Source organism: Protopterus annectens, chromosome 5.part0 (assembly GCF_019279795.1).
Source record: "Protopterus annectens isolate FY-2018-M chromosome 5.part0, PAN1.0, whole genome shotgun sequence".
Classification (NCBI taxonomy): Eukaryota; Metazoa; Chordata; order Ceratodontiformes; family Protopteridae; genus Protopterus; species Protopterus annectens.
Window position 1 is genome coordinate 775,792,697 of NC_056735.1, and position 13,518 is coordinate 775,806,214.

The window sequence follows — 13,518 nt, forward strand, 5'->3', positions numbered from 1 at the left end:
GATCCTCAAAATAAAGGGGAAAAGATTTTGCACACTTTAGATGTACACAGGCAATTGCGTTATTATTTGAGCAGGACTAAAGATTTTAGGCAGTCTCAGCAGTTACTTGTTTCTTTTGCTTTAAGTTCACAGGGCAAGCCTGTGTCAAAACAAACTATTTCTAGGTGGATTGGCTTTTGCATTGCATTTTGTTATTCCCATCATGGCAAAGAGGTTCCAGCTGGGATTAGGCCTCATTCCACTAGGGCTACTGCCACTTCAACAGCATTTCTAAGGGGTGGCAACTAAGGATATTCTGGAGGCAGCTACTTGGAGTTCAGTGCATACTTTCTCTAGGCATTATCACCTGCCTATATACTCTAAGACTAGAGCTGGTTTTGCCACAGCTGTTTTACAAGGCATGTTGTCAGCTCCTGCTACTTTATAATTTGCCAGCCTCCCTTACCTCTGCTTTGGGATTCTACCCAATTGTCAGGACTGCAGCAAGGGAAGGCGAAGAACATAGTACAGTTTTGTACCTACCATAAATGTAGATGTTCGAGGATTCCCTTGCTGCAGTCCAATTTACCCTCCCTCCTTCCCTCTGTGTTTCAGGGTGGTTGTGTAGGTGAGTTTACATGCTTATATTTTTGTATATATTACTGTATATATTGTTCATGTTTTTTGGTGCAGGTTGTTTTTGGGACTTGTCTTTTTGGGTCTTCTGACATCTGGGGCAAGAAAAGACTGAGGAAATGACGTCGGTCATGCGCATTAGTACCCTGACGTACTGGCGTCAGTCTAAGGCGCCATGACCGACGTCAGCCTTATACTCTGGTATTCGGGCCGACTGGGACGCGGACTATACCCAATTGTCAGGACTGCAGCAAGGGAATCCTCGAACATCTACATTTATGGTAGGTACAAAACTGTACTTTTTTTCCTCAACAGCAGGAAGATTCCCCTTCCAGAGGCAGAGGACGGGGAAATTTTTCTGGGAGACGCCGTCCCAGAGGCGGCAGAGGGCCCCGCAATTCTGGAGACCGCGAGTCCTTTCGTGGCTCTTCAGCCTCCCACACATCATGAGGGATTGCCCGGCTGTGCTGCTCCGGAGCCAGTCGGGTGCCGTTTTGCCAAGCACCTAAAAGCCTGGGAGTCAATCACTCAGGACAGATGGGTGCTTCCGATCATTGCCGGAGGTTACACCATCCCATTCACATGTTCACCCCCACCGTCCAATTAAATCCCGGACCCACCACCCAGTCAGAGGGAAATTGCAGCCGCACAAGCTTTAAAGGTGCTAGAAAAAGGAGTCATCCAACCGGTCCCCACAGACCAGATCGGATCCGGAAATTACTCCAGGTTCTTTTTAGTGCCAAAAAAGACAGGGGACCTGAGACCAATTTTGGATCTCAGCAGACTGAATCAATCCGTCACGAAATCCAAATTCCGAATGGTCACGTTACAATCCATTCTCCCATTGTTGGAGAAGGATGTTTGGATGTGCTCCATAGACCTCAAGGACGCCTATTATCACATACCGATACATCAGGCGTCCAGGAGGTATCTGCGCTTCAGCCTGGGAGTCAGTCATTTCCAATTTTGTGCACTGCCCTTTGGTCTCACCACAGCCCCAGGGTGTTCACCAAGTGTTTGGCAGTAGTGACTGCTCACCTGAGAAGTCTTGGATTCCAAGTGTTTCCCTATCTGGACGACTGGCTCCTGACTGCCACCACCAGGCATCTACTAATGGACAACCTCAAAGCCACCATCTCCTGGGTGCTTCCCTGGGGATTACATTCAATTGGTCAAAGTCTGTCTTGCTGCCCTCTCAGCATAAGGTTCATAGGAGCAGAGATAGACTCAAAATTGATGCGTTTTCTTACTACCGAAAGGATCCAAACTTTACAGGGCCAAGTTCAAGCTCTGATTTCAAGATCCAAAGCCCCAGCCAGGATGGTCCTACAAGTTTTAGGTTCAATGTCTGCCACGGTTCTTCTAGTTCCTCTGGCAAGATTGCACATGAGGATTCTTCAGTGGCTATTGTCAACTCAATGGTCCTTTCAGGACCTTCCCTCAATCATCCCATCATGATTACAGAAACATGCAAGCGGGACCTTCGCTGGTGGCTTCAGACATCCAATCTAAATCAAGGAAGCCCTTTTGTTATTCCCTCTCCAGTGGTTACCCTGACGACAGATGCCTCCCAGATAGGGTGGGGGGGGCATTGTCTGGGCAGGTTAGTTCAGGGCTCCTGGCTTCCAGACGAAGCTCTTCTCCACATCAGTGTGTTGGAGATGAGGGCTGTACTTCTGTCCCTACAGGCCTTACACAAGTTTCTTCCTCAGGGCATCATCGCCATCCACACAGACAACATGTCGGTGGTTTGGTATCTAAACAAACAAGGAGGGACCAGATCTTACCCCCTTTGCAGAGAGGCCATGAGGGTGTGGGAATGGGCGGTAGCTACCAACCGTTTCGTGGTAGCGACCCACATTCCGGGAAAATCAAATATATTGGCAGACAAATTGAGCAGGACAATTCTCTCTCCCCACGAGTGGTCCCTAAAAGAAACAGTAGCAGCTCAGGTTTTCAGGAGATGGGGAACGCCGTGCTGCGATCTATTTGCAACGCCACTAAACACGAAGTGCAAAAGGTTCTTCTCCTTGACTCCACATCAAGGGGAAGCAGCTTTGGATGCTCTAGCACAACCTTGGCCAACAGGGCTACTTTATGCCTTTCCTCCGATACCACTTCTCCCCAAAGTCATTCAAAAAGCTTCTCAATTGAGGTCCACAATGATACTGATTGCTCCATACTGGCCTCGTCAGGTATGGTTTCCCTACCTGAAGAAACATGCGGTGGACGATCCTTGGACGTTAGATCTAACTCCGGATCTGCTAATCCATCAGTCGGGACGACAGCATCAGTCCCTACACTCCTTGAAGTTGACAGCCTGGCTCCTCCACTTCCGACCTTGGTCAGAAGTCACACATTAGACCCGGAAGTTATTCACATTTTATCTTCGGCCCACAAACCCACCACTAACAAATTGTACCTCAGTAAGTGGAAGAGGTTTGCTATCTGGGCTCAATTCAAGGGCTTAGACCCTATCACTGCTCCGAACCCGGAAGTTTTGAAATTCTTAACATCCCTGTTTAATCAAGGATCTTCTGTCTCTACTATTAAAGTCCAACTGGCGGCTATCTCTAAATTCCACGAATCCATGGATCCTCCATTGATGAGCAGCAGATTATGCAAGACCTTTATTAAAGGTGCGGGCCTGTTAAGACCCCCAGTTTTTCATCCTGCGCCTCCGTGGGATCTTGATTTGGTGCTTCGTGCATTAACATCTCCCCCTTTCGAACCGGCTGCTACATGTGAGTTAAAATATCTGTCTTGGAAAACTGCCTTCTTAGTTGCAATTACTTCTGCAAGAAGAGTTTCAGAGCTTCAAGCCCTATCTATTAAACCGTGCTTGATTTTCCACAAGGACAGAGTATCACTTAGGCCTAATCCATCCTTTGTCCCAAAGGTCTGTTCTAATCTTTGTCTTCAACAATCTCTAGAGCTACCAGTTTTCTTCCCAAAATTCTCCAATGAAGCAGAATACACTCTCCATAAATTGGATGTTCACAGGCAATTGCGCTTCTATTTAGACAGGACTCAGCAATTTCGTAAGTCAGACCAATTGTTTGTGTCCTTCTCAGACAATAAATTGGGTAAAACCATTACAAAAGCTACTATCTCCAAATGGATTAGAGATTGTATAACTCAGGCTTATTCTTCTTGAATAAGCAACCTACAACATCTATCAAAGCTCACTCCACCAGAGCTATGGCGACTTCTATAGCCTTTCATTCCAAGCTTGCTATATCGAGATTTGTGCTGCGGCTACTTGGTCAAATCGCACACTTTCATTTCCCACTATAAATTGGATGTGGCATCTACAGGGCGAGCATAATTTGGTTCCACGGTACTCAGGAGTGTTTTCCAGTGAGCCACCCAGGATTCAGGTGCTAGGACGCTGTCCCATCAGTCAGAATGTAGGCGAGATAGGATCACATAACATCTTTTAGTTATGTACTCACCATAACTTCAGATGTTTGGGATCCATCTCGCCTACATTCCTAATACCCACCCTCCTTCCCCCTGCCTTGGAGATCAGAAGAGATTAAACGGTTTTGAGTTCTACTGTTTTATCTTGTTTCATCTGACGATGTTATATAAGCAGGGCGTGCATGTGTGCATGTATGCGGACAAACTAGATCTGGGGGACTGGTAGTGGTGCATCCTGGGATATAGTAAGCTCAGCCAATAAGAGACTTCGCTCTTTGGCATAAGCGTGCCGAGTCGGAGCCGAGGGATCGGCTCCGAACCCATCAGTCAGAATGTAGGCAAGATGGATCCCAAACATCTGAAGTTATGGTGAGTACATAACTAAAAGTTTTCTTATATTTTTAAGACAAGCATACAAACCATATTACTATTTGCAAGTAACACAGAATTATTTACAAAATCCCAGCTACCTGGGCTGGCAGCCTTCACACTCTCATTTGTCCATGCCGTCTACAAGAGTTCACAGACAGCATGACAGTCCTCTGGTACGTGAACAGGGGGGGACCAAATCCTATCTCCTGCGCAGGTTGGCTGTTCTGGTATGAGAATTTTTGGCACAATGCCACATGACTATTCAGGCAATGTACATTCCCTCCAACTGGAATTTTGTGGCAGACTCCTTAGACAGATGCCTGACTCAGTCCTGTGAATGGATGCTTCACAGGGAAATATTCCTGGACATAGTCCACCAGTGGGGTATTCCTCAGACTTATTTGCCTTCCCCTTGAACAGACAGCTTCCAAAATGTTGTGCCAGAGTCCCAAGTCCTCTGGCCTGGAAGGTAGACCCTCTCTCCCTCTCTTGGAAGGGGATGTTTTTCTGTACATTCCCTCCTCCTCCTCTAATACCAAAGGTCCTGTTCAAGATTCAAGAAGACCAACCACAAATCTTGCTGGTGACTTCCTTTTGACCAAGACAGCACTGGTTCCCTCTCCTTCTACATTTAGCCAAGAGCCATCACCACAAGTTACCCCACAGAGTGGAACTACTTGTACAGAGCAAAGGATACCTAATACACCCACACCTGTCAACACTACAGCTGACAATGTGGGTGATAGGATTCTAATCCCCTTCAGACACCTATTCTCAGAGGATGTGCTCAGGGTTTTGCTGGAAGCCCGAAAACCCACTACAAGAAAATCGTACGTTTCCAGGTGGAAAAGATTTTCACTCTGGTTTCTCTGGAAGAGCCAAGACCCACTGACAGTGGGAATCCCAGTGGTTCTGTCTTACTTGTGTGACTAGCTCTCTGCTGGCTTGGCTTATTCTTCTGTCAATGCACACGTCAGGTATTTTTGTTTGTCTGCCTTCTTGCATCCAGTTTTGAGGTGAAACAATTCCTTTAGGGCGTCCTTCACTTTAGGCCTTCCAAGAAACATATTCCTCCTCCTTGGGACCTTCATTTTGTTCTAGAGAAGCTGGCCCTGGCCCCATTTGAGCCCGCATCCTCTGCCTCACTCAAATATTTCCCTTGGAAAATGTTTACTAGTGGCCTTGACCTCAGCCAGAAGGATGTTGGTGCGTAAAATCCTCATGGCAGTGCCGCCCTTCTTGGTATTTTATAAGGATAGGGTATCCTTGAGAACAAATCCTTACTTTATACCAAAAGTAGTTAATGAGTTATCCCTTAACCAGTTCATTCAATTATCTACCCTCTTCCCTTCTCGACAAAACCACAGTGAGAAGGTACTACACTCTTTAGGTGAACACAGACAATTTGGGTTTTACATGGACAAAGCTATCAGGAAATCTCATCAGTTGTTTGTGAACTTTCATCCCAGGGCTAGTGGTTTACCTGTTTCCAAGCAGACTGTTTCTTCTTGGATTTCAAATACTATTTGCCTTTGTTACACACTCCATGGAAAGAGACTCTCTACCCATGAAAGCCCACTCTACCAGGGCTATGGCTTCCTCTAAGGCATTCTTCAACGACTTAGATAACAATGCCATCCTTAAAATAGCCACCTGGTCTTCTATCCATACCTTTACCAAACACTACAAACTAGATGGCATTTCCAGATGTAGAGCTGGGTTTGCTAAAGCCATTTTACATGGCTTTATTGAGAACTTCTCTGCTTCTTTCTCCTCCCTTTCTTCTTGAGCTTTGGCATTCTCCCTCAGGTTAAGAGTACTGCAGCAAGTGAATAGAAGGGCATATAATAGTTGTGTAGAATCTTACCATAATCATAGATGCCCTTCCCTTCACTGCTGCAGTATTCAACCCCCCCCCCCCAGTCTGTTACTCTACTTGGACGTACTGACCTTTTATATCCTTAGTCTGTTATTCCTCCTGGGGCATGCAGTTCTGAGGATGGTACATGTGTACGTAGCTTTTATGGCCTACATCCGATGGCAACCTATTGCGATGTCCCACGTACCCTAGAGTAGTATAAGACTTGTATATTAGCCAACGTCGGGTCACCTTCAAGTGGGAGATCCCTCGGGTTAAGAATACTGCAGTATTGAAGAGAAGGACATCTATGATTATGGTAAGGTTTTACACAGCTATTCTTTCTTATCAATAATTTTATTTTGATTTTAATTTTTTGAGAAAGTGTGCTAACCCAAATTATGTAACTAATGTTTAAGTATTGGTTCATTTGCTTTGACTTCAAATAACGGAAGCAGAATAGCCAGTTTTAAATAATAAGTAATTTGTTTGCAGCCGAGTTCTGTGTTTGAAGTGGTTCTCTTGATTCAGAGGTTTTGGCCGTGAGACACCAGTGATCTTAAGTTAAAGTCTGGGTGACTGGAAGGCTGGCCAGGTGGGAAAATATTGAAAGACTTTGAAATCTCTTTTTCCAGGAGAGAGGGTGGGAAACCACTTGATCTGGTAGTGTCCTTGGCAGATGTTAGGGTAACAGCAGGGAGTACTGACAGGGAGCCTTACAGGTATAAACTCTTGAAGATGGAGAAAATGTGTAAGCAGGCTCTGTATTTGCTCATTCTTAGCTTTCAAACAGCTCAGCAATCCATCCCTAACCTGCACTGAGTAGTCTTCCTGAGTAAGTACAAGGGCTTCTACCCATTAGAATTGATCCCACACTCCCATAAGAGGAAGATATTCCTAGCCCATGAGTCACACCAGGCACGTCCAATAGTATATTAATGGGGCAGCTGGGAGATGTGTAAGCTGATTAAAAGATGGCATTCCTTTCAGTTAACTAGTATCCAAGACTGCCATCTGAGTCTAGAGCACTGTTTGTGATAGTGCTTGGAAAGCAGAAAAAATAAATACGTGTTGATTTTGTGTGTGTGTGTGTGTGTGTGTGTGTGTGCGTGTGTGTTTGTGTGCAGGAGGATGATAGCAACAGTTTCTTCAAAAATATTTTAAGTGTTATTAATTTATCATATACACTTTTTTTTCTTTTTAAATAACAGGTGCAGTTCTTATTTAGAGTGTTCTGCCGACTCCGACCGGGTATCCCAGTGCTTGCACTTCATGGTAAACAGCAGCAGATGAAACGTATGGAAGTTTACAATGATTTTGTCCGTAAGAAGTCTGCAGTTCTTTTTGCTACAGATATTGCAGCTCGTGGTCTTGGTATGTACAAAATTAGAGTATAACACTATGTTAAATATCTAATGATGTGTGAGTCTAGCGCCAGTATTTAAATACACATATGGAAAACTTATATTATTTATTGAAGACATTTTATGTTTTCTCCTACCTTTTATTGTAATTCTTATGTCATATAATTTATTATGCATGCGTATGTCATTAACACTGTTTTGTGTTTTTATAGCTGAAGGATACAGCTGGACAATTACTATTGCTGTCAGCTGCACAGTATTAGTTTAGCTTTCATTGAGTGAGATGCATGTTAAGTGGAATGCATGTAAGTTTAAGCTTGTTCACTTATCATTCTGGCTAAGGAGTTTGAAAGTATTAGCCATGTGTTTTCCTTGGCAGTTGACTTAGTCTTTGTCACTGATTCAGTCTTCAGAATTTTCTAGCCTTTCAGTTAATGTGGTACTTCCTGCTGACTGTATTACAGCTATGCAGTGCTTCAACTTTAATATTATGTGCCGAAGGCCACACAGTGAGCAAAACAGGACTGTAATGCGTTATCATCCACTGCCTAGTGTTCTTAAAAGCAAGATCATCTTTTATGAGTTATGTTCAAGTACCAGCCATTATTGTCTATTGTCAGTGCAGTCAATGATTTTTCTTTAAACAGCTCCTAGTAGGTTATGATAGAAGCTAGGAAGGCTGAGGTGCATTGCTGCTATTTTTATGTGTACATAGTATAATGTGAAAAAAATCACTGTGAGAAAAGCCAAGCTCAGAATTATTTCAGTTCTCTGGATAATCAGTATGTTTTGCTGTATACCTTGCTTAGAGGGGAAGCAGTTTATTATTGTTATTATTAATGTTCATCAGCATCACTGCTGCAGTAGCCTAAGCTATACGGGTTATATCTTATCAAGAATATAACAGATGACTGCCAAGAAGGCATTCTGATTGAAGGCTAGCAACTGCCTTCCCTATCAGGAATTGATGTCAGAGTTTAGACAAAGAGAAAGGGATAGGGGAATCCTGAGTGAAAGACTTGCTCTGGCAGAATTTTTTGTTAAATTTAAAACAGAAGCTGCAGTTAAAAAAGGAATAATTATAAGGCATAAATATTGCATGATAACTATAGGAATCAATCAGTGGAAGTAGAAAGGATTGGGAAGAGGGAGAGATTGGAAAAGCAGTTTACACGGAAACAATGGTAGGACCTATGCCCCTCCATCTCCTTCCTCCCTCAGATCTCATTTTCCATTTTCCAGCCCAGCAGCGTGGTCTCGAGCTCCAGGCTGTTAGTGTTTTTTGGTAAGTTTTTGGCTTTTTGGATAGCTAGCCCCCCCCCCTAAAATTCTTACCCTTACCAACCCTACACCGGCGTCAACCACGACAGTGTGTGTGTGTGTGTGTATGTGTGTGTGTGTGTGTGTGTGTGTGTGTGTGTGTGCACACCCTCCTTAGACATGGCAGATGTTCCTAAGCCTGTCTTTAGTAAATGCCTGGCTGATGGCCACACACTGTGCATTGTTTGTTTAGGTGCGGCCCATCTGGACATGGCCGGTGCAATTTGCACAGGGTTTAATCCCAGAGCCCTCAAGGACTGCAGGGCTAAGTTGATTATGAAAGGCCTCTTAACAGCATCGGGGATGGCTGTCCCCGCTTTGTCTTCCACAGTAGTAGCCGCTACCATGTCTTCTCCCTCACAGGCCTCCGGGGCTCAACCCCCCGCTTCTAGGCCTTTGGATTCTGACAGGAGGCACAAAGATACATCCAGAAAGTGTTCCCCTGACCACTCGGCACAGTTGGGGCCTCCAGCTAAGGTGAAAACTCCTCCCAGGCCCAGCACCCCTCAGCTCTGTTCTCCAAGATTTTCACTGAAGCTGATGGTGTCTCAGCCTCCTTTGAGAGACTCCCCTCACTGGCACTCATGGCCAGTGTCAGTGGCTTCATCATCCCGTTCCACCCACAGTCTAAGCGAATCAGAGATAGGATGATGCGTAAGTTTATCTGCACCTAGATCCAGATGGGGGTCTTGCCAGCCCTCACTCCCTTCAGAGCGGGGGGTTCTCAGCCCTTCTTTGCACCCATCGCTCCTTCTCCAGTCCTGCCCTTGGTTTTGGAGTCCTTGGATCTGAGAGCCCTCGGGGTCAGAGGGCTGGTGCCGACGGTACCTAGTACCTCGACTCTGGCCATGCCCTTGAGTGTGTTGGGTCCCATCTCTCGGAGCTGTAATCTCAGGGTCGGATCCGAGGGGGTGCTGTCGGCTCCAAGTTTGTCAGAGCGCAGCCTTCCCTTCACCATCTCAGTGCTGGTGGGCTCGGCTCCGACTCCCCCAGCGGATATGAGGAGAGCGGCTCCATTGTTTGTTTCCCAGGATGTCCACTCTCTCTCAGCTTTCAATGAGGTGGAGAGGGTCCTCTTGAGTGGGTCAAGGCCTCTGACCATCTCCTCTTCCGAATCTGCCCAGACTCCCTCAATTCTGGGTTCGGCTCCGACCATCCTGTCCTCTCAGGGGACAGCCCGTGCTTGATGTGCCCCAGGGAGCACCCATTGGGGAGCAACCACCAGTTTGCGAGTCCCCCACAGAGAGTCCCACTGAGGAGGTCCCTCGCAACTGCACATGTAAAAGGAGGCACTTGGACTCCTCCCCAAAGTCCCTCACAGATGACATGGACTTGGAAGAAGGGGAAGGTTCCCCCAGGTCACCCCTGAGGATGTCTCCTTTGGAGACATCATGGAAATACTACACCAAAGAGGGGGGTGGTCCACCCGAAAACTGACCCCAGATGAGTCTGTGTTCCTGGAGGCATTCGGCATGGGCCCATCTACCTCCTGGCTGTCCCCCTGCCGATCCACTGGTGGACCTTATTACATCTAGGGCATGGAAGGAACCATACACAGTAAAGCCAATTCCAAAAAGACCAGATAAAGTCCTTAGCCGCCCACAGGACAGAGTCAGCTGGAGTTAAGGGGTCCCCAGTAGATGCTGTGGTGGTGGTAGCTGCCACCAAGAAAGAGCTCACTCAGGAGAGCTCTACGGTCCATCCTCCTGACCGAGAGTCACGGTCGATGGATCATCTGGGGAAGCGAGTTTATGCTTCAGCCACCTTTTCCATAAGGGTGCTGAATTTTATGGCGCGTGTCATTCGACTTCAGCGAGACTTGGTCAAGGAGATCGCTGAGTTGCCCCCAGAGCCCACATCAGCAGATAGCATGAAAATGTTCTCAGTGCGCATGGCCACTCTCAAAGCGAATGCGAATATGTCCATTCATCTCCTTTGCCATGCTATGGAAGGGGGCGCTAAGGCAGCCGGGTCTGGCATTGCCATGAGGCATCACACCTGGCTTCGGCCATGTCAGTTCTCAGAACCCTTTAAGGCATCCTCTGCAAATGCTCCTTATGATGGCTCTTCCCTGTTTGGGAAGTCCACGTGTAAGACACTAGTCCAGAGTGAGAAGGACGGGAAGACACTGTCTGCTATCGGGATCCGCTTCTCCTCCCTTCAGAGATCCTTGAGGGGCAAAGAAGATGTGCTTCCAGAAATCTTAGTTCTCCCGGGACACTCAGGACTCTCCTTCCCCCAGAGGCAGACAGGGTTACAACAGATGCTGGCCCAGAGGCAGAGGGGGTCCAAAGAACTTTGGGTCTCGCGAACCATTCTCAGACAGACCAAAACAACAACCCTTAGGGTTTGCCTGGCTGCTCATCTCTGGAGGCAGTCAGGGGCCATCTTTCATTACACCCAACAGAGTGGGAGTCCATTACAACAAACTGTCGGGTGTTAAAAAATCATATCCAGAGGTTATTTCATCCCATTTGTAACACCACCACCCCTACCAAAACTCCTCCTGGATGTTCCACCGCACAGAGAGAGGAAGCAGCACTGGAGATAGAAAAACTGTTAGAAAAATGAGTCATCCAACCCGTCCCCCCAGATCAATCCCGATTGGGCATCTATTTCAGGTTATTTTTGGTGCCAAAGAAAACGTGGGACCTAGCACCCATTCTGGATCTATCCATTCTGAACCTGTCAGTTGCCAAGGAGAAATTTTGGATGGTCACACTTCAGTCCATTCTGCCCTACTTGCAGGCAGAAGATTGGATGTGCTCAGTCGACCTCCAGGATGCGTACTATCACATCAAAATGAAAAGCGCCCCTGCAGGTTTCTGTGCTTCCTGTTGGGGGGAACATCATTGTTAGTTCAGGGCCCTACCCTTTGGTCTCACCACAGCACCCAGGGTGTTCAAAGTCATGACGGTGGTAGCAGCCCATCTGAGGCTTCAGAGAATCCAGGGTTTCCCCTACCTGGACGATTGGCTCCTTGCTGGCCCCTAACAAGCATCTACTATGCCAGGCCAGAGATTACTTCCTTCTTCTAGCAAATAGACTGGGCATTACAGTCAGCGTCAACAAGTCGTTGCTGACTCCATTTCAGAGCTTAAATTACATTTCATTAAAGCTCGGCTAGACACCATACAAATGAAAGTCTACATCACTCTGGAAAGGGTAAACAGTTTGAAACTTCACATATCTTACCTTCTTCATTCTCACCGCCCATCAGCGGAATTAGTTCTCCGGGCCTTGGGTTCCATGGCAGCCACTATCAATCTTCTCCCCTTCGCACATCTTCACATGAGGGTCCTCCAGTGGACGTTAGCAGTTAAATGGTTCCTCCTGGACCTACCCTTGTCCCATCCGACACGCATATCCTGGGCTTGCAGAGAGTCACTTCTCTGGTGGACTCTTTCCCCAGAACTTGTACAGGGATGTCCCTTTCTTCCCTCTTTTCCCATAACCACAGTGACCTCGGATCCCTCCCAGATAGGTTGGGGGGGCATTGTTTGGAAAGGACAGTCCAAGGCACGTGACCCCCTTCCGAGACCAACTTGCATATCAGTGTCCTGGAGATGAGGGCGGTTCTTTTAGTGTTGCAGGCACTTCATGCCCATCTTCCTCTAGGAACTATTGCCATTCAGTCAGACAACATGTCAGTGGTCTGGTATATCAACAAGCAGGGAGTAACCAAATCTTACCCCCTTTGTCGAGAAGCCATGAGAGTATGGAAATGGGCGGTTTCCACTGGCTGCTTTCTGGTGGTAATGCACATTCCGGGACAGTCCAACATCCTAGCGGGCAGGCTCAGCAGGACTATTCTGATGCCTTACGAGTGGTCTCTGAATCCTCCAGTAGCCAAACAGATCTTCCTCAAGTGGGGATAACATTGCTGCAATCTCTTCGCATCTCCTTCCAAAGCGAAGTGCAGCAAGTTCTTTGCACTGAACCCCTCCTCAGGGAGAAGCCCCCAGAGTTGCTCTGGTTCATGCTTGGCCTCCCGGTCTTCTATACGCTTACCCTCTGTTACCTCTCATTCCGAAGTTTCTTCAGAAAGCTTGCAGGTTGAGGAGCACAGTTATCCTCATTGCCCCATTCTGGTCTTGTCAAGTCTGTCTCATCTAGTAGTTCCTCCACGGATCTTGCATCTGGTTCTAGATCTTATCTCTCACCCCTCATGGGTCCCTCACCCAAACCTGGACAGTCTGAAACTCACAGCTTGGCTGCTGCAGTTTCAGTAATGATTAGGACTCCTGGTTTATCCTTTCTAGTTAAAGCCATTCTGATGGCGGCTCATAAATCTTCTACAAGAAAGAAATACCGTAGCAAATGGAAACCTTTCTCTATCTGGGCCTCTCAACAGAATCTAGACCCCTTTTCAGCTCCAGTTCCAGCCATTCTGGAATTTTTATCTGGTATTTTTCAGCAGGGTGCGAGTTCTTCTACTGTTACTTCCATGTGGGTGAAAACATGGCTTCCTTAGCTTCCTCTTGGCTCTGTAAGACCTTTCTTAAAGGAAATTTTATGTTACGACCACCAGTGAAAGATCCAATGTCATCTTGGGACCTCACCTTT

At 46.7% G+C, this 13,518-nt stretch overlaps 1 protein-coding gene across 1 annotated transcript in view; it reads left to right on the plus strand.

Annotated features, from left to right (window-relative positions):
- The window catches only part of DDX10 (DEAD-box helicase 10), a 1,393,858-nt gene that overhangs the window by 396,136 nt on the left and 984,204 nt on the right, over positions 1 to 13,518 (plus strand). Inside the window, exon 8 of the mRNA XM_044071854.1 lies at positions 7,480 to 7,642. Within this exon, the coding sequence (XP_043927789.1) occupies positions 7,480 to 7,642 (163 nt within the window). The remainder of the gene's footprint in view (positions 1 to 7,479; positions 7,643 to 13,518) is intronic.